The sequence below is a fragment of the Pomacea canaliculata genome, linkage group LG4, assembly GCF_003073045.1.
Source record: "Pomacea canaliculata isolate SZHN2017 linkage group LG4, ASM307304v1, whole genome shotgun sequence".
NCBI lineage: Eukaryota > Metazoa > Mollusca > Gastropoda > Architaenioglossa > Ampullariidae > Pomacea > Pomacea canaliculata.
In genome coordinates, this window is record NC_037593.1 from 8,526,826 (window position 1) to 8,540,062 (window position 13,237).

A 13,237-nucleotide genomic window follows, 5' to 3' on the forward strand; every position below is an offset into this window, starting at 1 on the left:
ATGCTGGGTGTCAAATACCGAATATCTAATCCCGGTGCATCGAATGTGAAGCTTTCATGGGGAGAGGGCAAGTCATGCATTGTGTAAATGTTTACAGAAATGTGTACATTATTTGTAATTATTTACAGGGACGTGCATGCACTATGTAAACATTTACAGGAATGCGCACATTATGTGTAACTATTTACAGGAATGCGCGTCTATTGTGTGTAAAAATGTAGAGGAATGTGCATGCATCGTGTAAACATTTAAATGCATCTATGTAAACATATGCAGGAATATGTACATATATATATATCCATACACACGCGCCCCTTGTATTCAGACGCTGCCATACAAGTAAAGCACTTAGTCCACGGATTATGAATGAAGAATTGTATTGCATGAATTCGAAACACATGATATTCATTTTACTAAGCACCAAAACACAACAATACAAAAACTCACCATAAAATGTTACAAACTGATTGCATGAACAGTCAAGGTCTTATCGCGGATGGAAACGTGTAATAAAGTCTGTCAATTATGATTTTCCATATGTTCACCTCAGGCTCTTAGAACGGAGAGACAAAAAGTTGCATCAGCACTTCCAGAATAGCAAGTCTGTTGCTCATTGCACCACAAGTGGCCATTGCTGGACGCCAGAACAGTCCTGCTTCTGGGTTTGACCTCCTAGTTCTGGATGGAAGGCATCAACAGTAGTTTGTCGATGCCACTGTGTCTCTGAGACACTTGTTATGTCACCACGACATATGCACACTTACAGTGCGACAAATTAGTGTGAAGCAAACACACAGCACCTCACAGACAAGCCTCATTCAGCAGCTCTAGAGTACAAGCCCCCATGATGAGGCGAAAGCATGCTGTGCTGGCTGTTGCATGTCTATTGATCATAAACTTACTCCAGGCTTATTTAGGAAAGAGGGAAAAAAAAGACTGCTCTAATTTCAACAGGTAATGTGATTGCCGAACTGCCAACGTGTTACCTGAAGAGCAGGTGCAAATTGGTAAAAACTGGAAAATATTAACTGCTGCCCACAAATATAATCCTGTGCTTTTCAGAGTTTATGTTCTACCTAACTGCTCATCTGTGTTCAATACAGCTCCTTCCCTGCTGTGGGTCTGATAGCCTATGTGCTCTACGCTGCTGCCTGCTGTGCATTTCACACTAATACACTACATGCACACACACACTATACTCTTTATATGCGTCATTGTGTTGGCTTCATATATTGCCTCCAACACCTCCTTTGAAATTATTTTCTCGTTCTGTTTAATAGGGTCTCTTCAACGTTAACCACATTTAAACGTCTTACAGATTCTGCAAGCACAAAAGGGCTTGGAAACAAGTAAGTCAAACAAATTTTCTATAACACACAGGAATCTAACACACAACAAAAGCATAATTTACAGATTTTGATGTGAGGGGAATGTGTACATGATGTGAACCCCTCTTGATGCTAACACCCTGCGAACATTTTGTGTTAAGGTAATGAGCATTAATGTACGCAAAAAAAAAAACCAACCCACACAAGTGGTTGTTCTCTTTGGAAATAATTTAAAAGCTGTGATATCCCACAGACTCAAGATCCCTAACACAAAGCAAATCTTTAAAAACTAACATCTCTGAAACTAAAATCATCTGCTGAGGCAGATGTTTCTCATTTTACATCATAACCATAGTTATACTTCACACAAGTTTAAAAAAAAAAAATCTTAACATATTCCTTTTTAAATTTATAAAACATAAATACTTCACAACATGGCAGTTGGTAAGTTATCCTTGATGACAAGATTTTTGTCGTTTTGCTTTTGTTTTATTTAGATCACCTCTGCTTATTCCTTTTCAAAGCCTCTATACTAAAGATTCTCAATACTATTTCTGATATCTTTCAAAGTTCTTTCAAAAGCTGCTGCAAGCTTTGTTCTCGTCCTTTTTTCTGTTATCTGCTTGAAGTCCAAAGCTGTCATCTAAAACAGCAGGTGGGTGTTTATAAAGCAGAAAATGTGGAAATGAAGATTAGCCAGTGACTTCTTGACCTTCAGCACGGAATTATGAAGTGTCACTGCCTCATTTGCAAACAAAAATACAATTGAACCATAAAGTTATGATTCATTGTTTTTCCTATTACTCAGAACTTTCATGTGTTTCACATTTACCTTTTTACAGTCACCATTTTCTGCTTTTCATCATGGAAGTGTGAACAGGCATCATTTCTGGCAGCAGACTAGATACATAAATGAGCAACTTTGCATACGCAGATGACTTGCCAGTCCATCCACCACATTTGGGGCAGTAGTTTTTGCAAGTCAATATTATCAGATGAGCGACAGATTACTTTTACAAACATGAGCATCAGAATATTTGCAAAATGTGAGACAGAGCAAACTCCTCCGCATCCGAAGTGGCCCAATCATCAGAATCTGATTTAATCCATACATTTGCCTCTCTGGATAGTCATGTTCAGCAAAGACAAATAACATCCCAGATTCATGTCATTAGCAGATAGAAATAAATAACCCCAAGCAAACATTGCAAAATGACTTTCAACACCCAAGGTCTGTAATCCTTATTTTCTAAACAAATTGGTATGGTGCCTGATTTTCTTCTGTTTGTTGTGTTTTAATGTAGTTCTTGTCCTCAATGAAAGGTGCTGATAAATGTATACAGAACACCGATTTCCATGCTCAATTTGCATGATTACTGATAGAAATGTGGTAACTGCCAGTGTGACAAAATGTAAACAGCTGCTGTTGCATAATGACATTTGCCAAAAGAGTATGAATATGGTGATGTCCGAGTTTATTAGTCCTTTCACATTTTCTGTGACTGTTATTCTGTTATTGTGTTTATTTGTTCACATGTACAATCCTTGACACAAGGAGAAAGCCATAAAAAAATGTGCAAGTGCTTGGGAACTAAGATTTAATACTTCTTCTCATTTCAGTCACAGAAAATCCTGTGGGGTTTAGAAACTGGTTACTAGACATAAAGGACAATTTCTACTGTCTGCGTATGTCCCTCTACTATTTGCCTGTAAGTAGAGATGGAAGCATAGTTAACACGATCTTAGATGAACTGAGCATGATGGTTCACAACATAAAAATTGTGTACATCATTACTAACCATTTCCATGTTTACCAGTTTTAAACTGTTACTTCTCCTATTACCATTATGCATCCAATATTTCTTACTTCTTCAATGACTGGTTAAAGGACAATAAAAATGATGATTTTTGTCATTAATCAATCATACAAAACTCTGACAGTCTGTCTGGAGGCAGGCACAAAAGAATTAAAAAAATGGTTTAAGTTTCAACAGGTTTGTGCAAAACAATATTCAGGCTCAACAAAAAGCTTGCAAACTAGCGCCTGTGCTCAGTAAGATTAAAACACAAATCACTTACATACGCTCCTTACCACGAAACGCAATAATGACTTCCACCGATTACATTTCTCATGTATTAATACTCTAACATGCAATAAAATGCACTAGGCTGCAGCTGCAAAAAAGGACACATGACAAAAGAAAAAGATGTTAGGAGATAAATCCCACAGAGGCATTAGGATGTCCAAGGTTTCAAGAAATGCCTCACTTTTTAAACCTGCTCAGCAGCACTCACTCAAATCACACTCATTAATTATAGATCTGCACCTCATGTACTGCTTTTAGCCATCATTCCTCACTTTTTGCACTCTACAGCATCAACCATGACTCGCTCTAATGCTGGCCACACTGTCCCAGGACACAATGTACAAGTTCACATGCCAAATCTTGGGTGCATTTGTTGTTTGTTTTTTTTTAATCCAGCACATCAGTTCACTAAAATATGGGTCACTCTGTCAACGCAACTGACCACAAAGTCTTGCTTAGCAAACTTAGCCTGCTTTCCCCCACTTTCCCTTTACACATCTGTCCAAGGGGGGGTGAGGGTGGAATCAGGATTCTGAAGAGTTTAAAATGGGGCAGGAGGATGGACCTTCAAAGGCCTTTTTGTCAGCGGCAGTGTGCAAGATGTTCTGGGTGCTGCATCCAGACGGTGATGCTAAGCCATCCAGGCCACTCAGGCTAGAGGTGCTGTGGGTGGCAGCACGACCTGATGGGGCAGCTTCCCCCCGAATGAAACGCTCCAATTTGTCGACGCAGGCATCCTGGTAGTCGTGGATCCACCTAAGGAGTGAAATGTGCATAAGACACTGAATAAGGCTTAAGTTATATTACACAGTGCTTACCTGGTGTCTATTGGAAGGCTTAATTTCTCTAAAATATGAGGATTACAGGTTAAATGCTGTGGTGAGGATGAGAAAAAACTATAAGTGATAAAAGAAACTGAATGAGATTACTATTAATAGGATGTTTGAAAAAATGGAGCACTATTCCAACCATTCCTCAGATTTCTTTATCTATACAAGACATCAAAGAACCATGTACCACAATTCATCTAACTATCTCAGCAAACTGTACTATTTCAGGACAGTTCACCTGTTGCCAATATCTGTTAACAATCATGTGAAACTGGGATTCAAGGCACAGATACTGATGATGATTATACTTGTGCACATAGCTGTTTTCATCAGTAAATGACTGTTACAGTCTGAACACACACACTCTCCCCCATGTGTTTGGCTCAGAAAACATTAAAAAAGACACACAAATTATTTTTAGCATTAATCCTTAATTTTAACTGTGCCTTCACTTTTACCATGAAAGCACTTATGACTGATTCACATTATTTGATATACTGAAGGGCACTAAACATCAAACCTGAAAATATGGGATTCTTCCTTCAGCTGGAAAGAAAAGCAAATGCTCGACAACAACTGCCATTTACTTTTCACTCTCCCCTCTAGGCACATGAAAAATCTCCAAAATAAAACTTCAGGACTTCACATTGCTTCCACTGTTTCCTGCTTCAGTAAAGCTTTTCAAACTCTTCTCAATTTTAAATTTATAGCAAAATTACAAAGATTTCAGTGCGACTAGAAAATCGTCCTTAATATGCCAACTATGCAAGCAGAAGTAAATAAAATATTTTGATTAAATCTTTAGCAAACCTTCAAAGACCACAAGATCTATGGTTCATTTATGATAAACTAAAATCACAAGGCTGGTTACCACCTAATTCTAAAAAAATCATTGACAGGCCTTCTCAAGTCCTGAGGTCTATGCTTCGTTTCATCATAACCAGGTTTACTCTGGATGTCTGGTCTTTTAATCTTGATGAGTAACGTCCCTTTACCTAACTGGCTTGAGGATGACGGTCCACACCTCTGCCATTAATACATATAGATAATTAATTCCCTTGTATGGCCAGAGAATTAACCTACCTGACACCATTGAAAAAGGACAAGTTTCGCATGTCCTGGGGAAGCTGCTCGGCAGGGGGCCAGTGAAAATTGTCAAAAAGTGGGATGATGTTTACTCCAGCCTCGATGGCTGCCACAATTTCCTGCAAAAGCATCCACATTAACATTGGTCTTTGTTGGTACCAGGAATGGCAACTGACTCTTTTAACCATCTTACACAATAAAACCCTACATTGTCCCAACACTGAAAGTTGAATCAACCAGGTCCAGGCTAAATGAATATCCGTGAAGAACGTACACACGTTTTATAATAACCAAATGTCTGCATATATATCTAATAAGACCCTCCATACTAAAGGAATAATGAAGACAAAGGCTTTTTTTAAAAATACTGATTAAAAAGAAAATTTCGATTACGTATCATTGAGACATTGTAACCAAGTGTCTGCAAACTAAAATAATGATGACAAAGGCATTTAAAAAAAAAAAAGCAAAAAAAAAAAAAAAAACCAGCAAACAAAAACCAAAATACCCCAAAACACAATAATATAATGATTTAAAATAAAATCATGTGGTCTAGTATTGTGTGATTTGTTCTCCAAATGTGTATTGCAGCAGCCAGTTAAGTATGATGGTAGCTGAACTTGTTCAAACAACACATGGCTCTTGATAATATCTGATGTTAATGGCTAATCCTGTCAAAGGAGAGTGAGTTATCTTTTCAGTCTGGATGTATTCAACTTTTAGTGTTGGGATGATATGGTAGCTATGACTGGAGCGATATGGTTTGGGCCGAAATGACAGGTGACCTATGAAACAAATAGTCTCTTTCAAAATGTACTTATTTTACATGATTTCTGCAGGTAATCCTAATATAGGGTAAGCAGCTTGTCAGAAGTAGTATATATTGAAATGCATTTCTTTTCAACAAGCAGCTTCTGCTTCAAAAAAAAAATTTGTAATATTTATTTAGCAAAATAGGCTCTTGAAGAACTGTAAGGTTGTAATCAGGAGGGTCTTAATAAAGAAGTCTTACTGTACTAGAAACCATTTCCCACAGTGATAAAGTAAGACATACCATGCAGGACCTAATGCAACACATGCCACACTACACTAGCTTGCTCAGCATGCAGTGCCAAGAATGCATAATGACATTTTATGCCACCTGCATGCATGTCTACATTGTGCATAGTCCTCTATACTTTTACCCTGTACTTCATTTATATTTATTCCCCCACTAATAACAACAGTAGGGCAGTCTGGTGACGCAATGGTTAGTGCCTGTCACCAATATGGTGAGGGTTGGCTGCCCTGGGTTAAGCTCTCGTCTTGGGCACGCCGTTCTTTCTCTGCGTGTGGCATCTGTTTACAGGGCTGGCTGCCTTGCCGTGATATAGCTTTAGTTCCTGGCTCGGCATAAAACACCAATTCACCCGGCCTCCTAACACTAACAACATGTTTACTCCAAAATGTCTATTCTTGCCATTGTAGCTGTTATTGTTATACCAGCCAGGGCTTCTGCTTACGCAAAAAATTGCATACAGTACGCATTAAAAGTTCGGAGGACCCCTTCAATTTTCGTCAATGGGGTCCCCTTCAAATTTGGGCGAAGAACAGGGACCCCTTAAAAATCTGAAGAATTTAGCCTTAGCAGAAGCCCTGAGCAGCCTTTCACCAGTTACATATTGTTTACTTATCTTGTTTATTTGTTATAAGACTAAAAATAAGCCTGAAAAAAACCTAGTCAAAGATATTTCCTATCTTGGAAAATCAAAAGACAGTTGCAAACTATATCAAGCAATCTGAGGCAATCTTGTAACAGAAATGGTTGTGAATGTCAACTTCAATGAAACACAGTGTGTAATTGTACACACAGCTTTCTAAACATTAGTCGCTCACCTTATGTACCCAATCTTTCTTTTCGTCGTCACCAACGCACCGATCGAGAGCATTGGGTGTCAAAACAATTATGAAGTTACTGGCATGCCGCACACTCTCCAACAGACTCTCGTCAAACTTGCCCGCACGCAGCCGCTCGATGTCAATGAAAACTGTGAAGCCACGCAGCTGCAGGTGCACCTTCAGCAAGCTGAAGCAAATTTTTTTTTTTTGATCATCGGTGAGCCAACTACCAGCTCTGCTTTCATTATTCCCACAAAAATTTCATCTACTGCATAAAATCTTCCATGCATCAGTTAGTGCTCTGTTGCTACCATCTTTGATCTAGTAAAAACTCGGCAATATTGGGACTTTTAAAAAATAATTGCGCTACAGGGAAGAAACTTGACTAGAAACAAAAACCAAAATAAAAAGGGAGACTAGCTCTACCAATGTTCTAGGGCAACACACTTGCTTCCCTTGGACCACTAAACCAAAGCAAAACAGTTCTGCAATTAATCTATTAGCTCTCTATGGATTTTAAGGATATAAGCATGTCACCTTCCTAGTATCAAGCATCAATATCTTACCTTGCAACTAGGAACCATAGCATTGCCATACTGTGACAATTTTAAACAATTCATACATTTTACCTTGCCAGCTGTGAGCCATTGGAGCGCCTGTAGCTGATGAAGACATCGATGGGTTTCTTCTTGCTTGAGACATCACCATCAGTTGTGTCTGAACGTTGTGCAGTGGGACTAGATGCAGCGCTGCGCAGCTCTATGAAACAGTGACAGATCAGTGTAGTTAGCATCAAAACAATATGGACATAAGATATGCAGATGTTCATATGTGATTTATCATCAGTTTATCAAAACCCATTTTGGGAAAGGGAATAGAATTTTGTCCCCCGTACCTTCAATTTTGCTGAGAATCTTCATACGATGAATACCATTGGTGATGGCACAGTCCTTGCTCAGATGTTCGTGGCTTAACGAGCGAAGAGTTTGCTTGTCAACACCAGAATAAATCATCTGGTAGGTGTACTGTGAAAACTCAGGTCCCACCTCCACTAACCAATCACTAAGCTTGGTTGGGTCACATGATGTATAGTCTGCAGAAATTTTCAAGTCTCTAAGCTCTCGAAGGAATCTGCCAGAGATAAAGTTTCAAATGAACAACACAATGCCACAGGCTCCAAGTGCTGCATTCCTGGGAATCTAAGAAAGGCAGATCATTAGAAACAAAGTAGGCAACCTTCAAGTTACAAAGTCAACTCTAATTTTGCTACAGTCCACATAAGTCCTTGTTGGATGACTATAAAAAAATGTGTAAAATGTATGTTTGCTCTTTAGCTATTTTAAGATGCTAATTCTACAAAAATATAGAATTTGGCAGAAATACAAAATATGTAATAAAACACGTAAAACAGACTAAACTTTTAACATAGGGTAAAAAGGGAAAAGTCTCCACCCTGCTATCCAGAAGAAACCCACCTCTTCCTTGTGATGGCACACCCCATCTCAATGCTTTCCATCAGTTCCTCTTCAGTCAGCCTCAAGAGCAAGTCACCATCTACCTGACATGATCGAAAACTGTCCGCAAAATCTGCAAAACCCACCTGCATGAAAGGCAGAAACATCCTTCATAAAGGAAAATAGTTCAGCCATCTTTCACTTCTTTTAATATATGAATGGGGTTTAGAGACTGAATCTTGTTACGAGGACCATTTAAAAAGGAAATTAACAGAAAAGAAACACAGTAAGACTATTACTTTAACAAAAAGCCACAAAATATAAATAAGAAGCACAGTATTCCATGAGAAATAATCTTAAAGACTGTAAGTTAAAAGGACTTAATTAATTCCCCTCTATTCCTCTGTGCTACACCCCCTACCTGGCTGACCCAATGGGCCACGTCCTCCGTTGTCCACAGAGGAACCTGCTGGGAAAGCTTGTGGGGGACCTGTTCACCCAGAATTCTAAGAGCTTGAGCAGCAAGTCGTGAGGCAGTTGAGTTGGGTGTGCTGGCAAGCCATTTGAGGGGTTCCACAGCTCCAACCTCGTACAAAACCTGACAACCAAATGTCACTGAGCTAACGACCCACATGCGCAAGCTAATGATAATTTCAAGACAAAGATTATAAAACCATCAAAACTGTGTTCAATTAAGCGCACTCTAACATAAAGATGACAAGTCTGCACAGAATACTTTTCAAGCATTATGTAAAAGGATATTCTATAGCTAGCACAGCATGCCTGCATGATTTACAATGGAGTAGTCAGTTCAAGACTGTAAAGATATTCAATAAGAAAAGATTAGATAAAGTATTTCTCTGGGCAAGATGGTTTACAAGCCAGGCATTGTGTTAACTGTGCTGGAGTCTGGACTGCCTTTACATATCCACATTTCTAGAAGACTGAGCTCTGGTACCAGCCTGCCTTCCTGCAGGCGGGCAGTACCGTCCCCACCCAGATTTTCAGAGCAGTATCAAGTGAAAGGTTAGTTCTTAATCAGATGTTCTGAGGATTATAAGTGGAAAGGGTAGTTCTTAACAAAGTGCTGTGAGGAGTATTCTTTAAATAACTGTGTGCGATCAGTGCTGTGCTAATCCAGAGTGGCAAGATGTAGACTGTATTTATAAACCCTGTCAAACTAAATTTAACACAGTTTGGAAGAAACTTAAATTTTCAGCAGGTAGGCAGAAAAGGGGATGCTAATGAAAAAAAATGAATAATATAGCTAAATAAAGAAAAGAAAATGACGTGATGAAAAATTATGGATTTGTATGGAATTGTATTTTGCTGACCTCCTTTCGATCTTGTTCTGCCTTGATACCAGCTTCCATGGCCAAGTGAAATGCAGCCAGAGCTTGGGCTTCCTCTCTCTTGCTGGTCAGCACTGGCACCAAGCGCCGAAGCCACCCAGAGGACCGTCCGTGCTGGTGCGAGGTGTCCATTTGTGCAAACTCCTGGGGGTCATGCAGCTCAACAAAGGGTCGTACGAGGCTCAGGGTTCCTGACTTCAGCACTGCCGCCTCAATCTCTTTGTTGGAAACAAGCACAGCAATGGCCAGGCAAGCATAATAGCGGGTACTGTCGTCGTCGATGAATGCCAAGGGGAACAACCACTCTGGCACCTGTTGGAGATTGTGTGTACAGGCTGATTCCTAGGAGCTTGCATCGCATATGTTCTCGTTTCAGGAAGTCAAGCATTTAGAAAACTCTCTAAAACTTTTACACAGCAGTTTTATCAAATGTCTTTTCTGTTCTGCAGACAAGTGTATGAAAAATACAGTTAAATTACACAATTCAGGGTTCAGAAAAATGTTTTGGCACATTCTGTAACATGCTTGCAAAGAATGTACCTGTTTTTATTTCTGAAAAATGACCAGCCTTATTTTTTTATCAAGAAGAATAATAATAATGTGTAGGTTAATAATTTTTTGGGGGAAACATCTTCAACAGAAGCCACATAAAAGTAAAAATGGCACGAAATAGAAGCCATCACAATTAAGTTTTGCTCTATTTCTGTGCTGTTTACCCTGTGCTTTGCCATCTCCTCTTGGTTGTCTGGTCCACCATAAAGGGCTAGGTTAGACAGGGCAATGGCGCAATGCTTCAGCGTGATGCGGTCATTGCAGCGACACCAGTAAATCAGGACATCTAGACCTCCCAGTTTGATGACACGTGAACAAGTCTCCTCCGACGTCTTGAACAGCGACTCCAAGATGCCCGTCATGCAGCTGGCCATCTCAACATCTCCCTGCCGGTCCCTGGTCATTTTCACCACTGCTTCCAAACCACACTCTGCAATCTGCTTCCTGTTGTGGGTAGTCAAGGATTGCTCCAAAAGGCGGGCTGATGCTTTGAGGAGATCGCGGTTGGTGGTTGACAAATTGCTGATGATGATGTCCAAGGCCTTCTCAGTGCGAAGGATGTCACATAAGCTGTAGGCAAGGTCCTTGCCATAGACCGGCATAGACCAGGCTTGTTCCATGAGCACATTCAGCTCTTCCAGGGCATTAATCTGTTCAGGAACAGAACCCATCTGCAGGGTACGTACTTTCTGCTTTAGTGTGTGCGAGTAGATCTGGATGCTGGACTTAAGGTTTGTTTTGGTTGTCTTCATCATATCCTGCATCTTGGATGATTTGACGAACTTCACGCCTGAAGAGACTTCTTTGGTCCTCACCTTGGAATAGCCAGTCACATCCTCCAAGCTGGATGAACTATCATTTGAGAAAGAGCGCCGGGTGGCATACAGATAGCTAAGATCTCCCGTCTTGAGCTCCTCATCCTGAGGAATGGTCTCCAGTTGTCTCCCTGAAGATGACCGGAACATGCCCATGCTGCTCTCGGTGAACTCCACGCGCTCAAATGGCTCCGCACGCGACAGATCAAGATACACCCGACTGCACTCAGACACGTTCCGCATGGTGCTCAGATCTTGTGAACAGGCCTGCACGAGTTCCTCTTCTTCAGTCTCTAGGGAGTTCCGCAGCAAGTATGCATCTGACTGGGAACGTTCCAGGACTTTGTAAGGGTCATTTTTACGATCATCTGTCTCTTCCACTTCACGTTTGATAGTTGATTCTGAAGATATACGGTGTATCCCAGATGTTGGACTCTCTAGATTCTCATTTACATTCTGATCATGGTTCGGAATCTCATCCAGCACTGCCTCTGCCATGTTGTTTAAGTCAATGTAGAAACCAGGTGGAGAGTTGCCGGTGCTGCGGCTGTCGGTACCTTGCTTTTCCTGACTGAGATTCTGGCAATGCGAGGATTGCACCTCTGTGATGTCTGCCTCCGAGCTCACGGTCTCTTGACTGATCTCCTGATCCTCCGGTGGGAAGCTGATGATGGTTGCTGGCGAGACACGATTTCTGCTAAATTTTGTCAGGTGTTGCGTGCCTTTGCTATCGTTACCGTTGATCGTGAAGTTGCGACTGCTGCTAATGCTGGGACTGGCACTGATGGTGATGTGGCCTGCATCCGTTTCATCATGATGGGGAGCAACAGTGCCAGATTTCCCTAAAAACAAAATGAAAATGAAATTCCATCATTTGATTTATATTATAACGGTTTGTTAGTGTTTTATGCCATGTCAGCAACAATCTTAATGCCAGAATAATGGCCAGTTCCTTTGTTTCATGGCAAGACTTAGACATTTATTCGCAGTTTTCTATGTTTGATTTTATAGTTGTATATTTTATGTTCATATATTTTGTTTGTACATTTTATATCTGTATGTTTTATGCTTGTATGTTTAGTTTGTATATTTTATTATATATTTGTATGCTTTATGTTTATATATTGGTAGATTTTATGTGTGGCTCCTCTATCTCTATTGCCCTCACCTTACATTTTCTCATTCTCTAACACCCCCCACCTAACCTCACCAGCATCCATTCAAGCCCAGTTTATATGTACAAGGAAAAATGACAAATCTGACTCACATTACAATAATTGCTATTTATGATGAAAATATTTTATCAATTTTTGCAGAAATTGTATAATTTATCCACAGAAGTACCAAATCAATAAAAACAGAAAGTATATTTAGTACCAAAATGTATATATATTTATTTATAAACTGTGCTACCATGTACAGAAGGACAAAAATATTACATCACATGCTCTAGCCCTGGATGCTTAACCATCAGACCTCTGAATGTAATTATTCTATAAAACACAACAAAGAGAAAGTGGCACATAAACAGCCCTGACCACCTTATAAATAAACAGATCTGACCACCCAACATGATACTGAGATGCTGCTGCTCCTACTGCTGAAGTTGGAGATGCCATCAATATTCCTCATTCTAGAAAGTCATCAGACTTTGCATAAAAACACACTGTCTTTTATGTCACCCATTATGTTTTTATTATCTTGGATTATTATGAATTCCAGACTTCTGAAGCAGACTCTACCTCTGCTTGTATGCATCATGATAGAGGGTTTATGCTGATTTATTGCAATTTATTTTTCTACGTGTGTCTGCTGTATCTTGTGTGTGCCGTATGTGTATTGTACATTGTGTATG

At 39.9% G+C, this 13,237-nt stretch overlaps 1 protein-coding gene across 4 annotated transcripts in view; it reads right to left on the reverse strand.

The window, feature by feature from the left end:
• Positions 1–355: 355 nt before the first annotated feature.
• The window catches only part of LOC112561728 (sterile alpha and TIR motif-containing protein 1-like), a 35,378-nt gene continuing 22,496 nt past the window's right edge, over positions 356–13,237 (reverse strand). For all 4 annotated transcript variants that reach the window (XM_025234359.1, XM_025234358.1, XM_025234360.1 and 1 more), the window contains 9 exons: positions 10,732–12,224; positions 9,998–10,327; positions 9,085–9,261; positions 8,685–8,809; positions 8,105–8,340; positions 7,839–7,968; positions 7,207–7,396; positions 5,329–5,450; positions 356–4,171 (listed from right to left, as the gene is read on the reverse strand). In XM_025234359.1, coding sequence (XP_025090144.1) covers positions 3,940–4,171; positions 5,329–5,450; positions 7,207–7,396; positions 7,839–7,968; positions 8,105–8,340; positions 8,685–8,809; positions 9,085–9,261; positions 9,998–10,327; positions 10,732–12,224 — 3,035 coding nt within the window. In that variant the 3' untranslated portion in view covers positions 356–3,939. The remainder of the gene's footprint in view (positions 4,172–5,328; positions 5,451–7,206; positions 7,397–7,838; positions 7,969–8,104; positions 8,341–8,684; positions 8,810–9,084; positions 9,262–9,997; positions 10,328–10,731; positions 12,225–13,237) is intronic.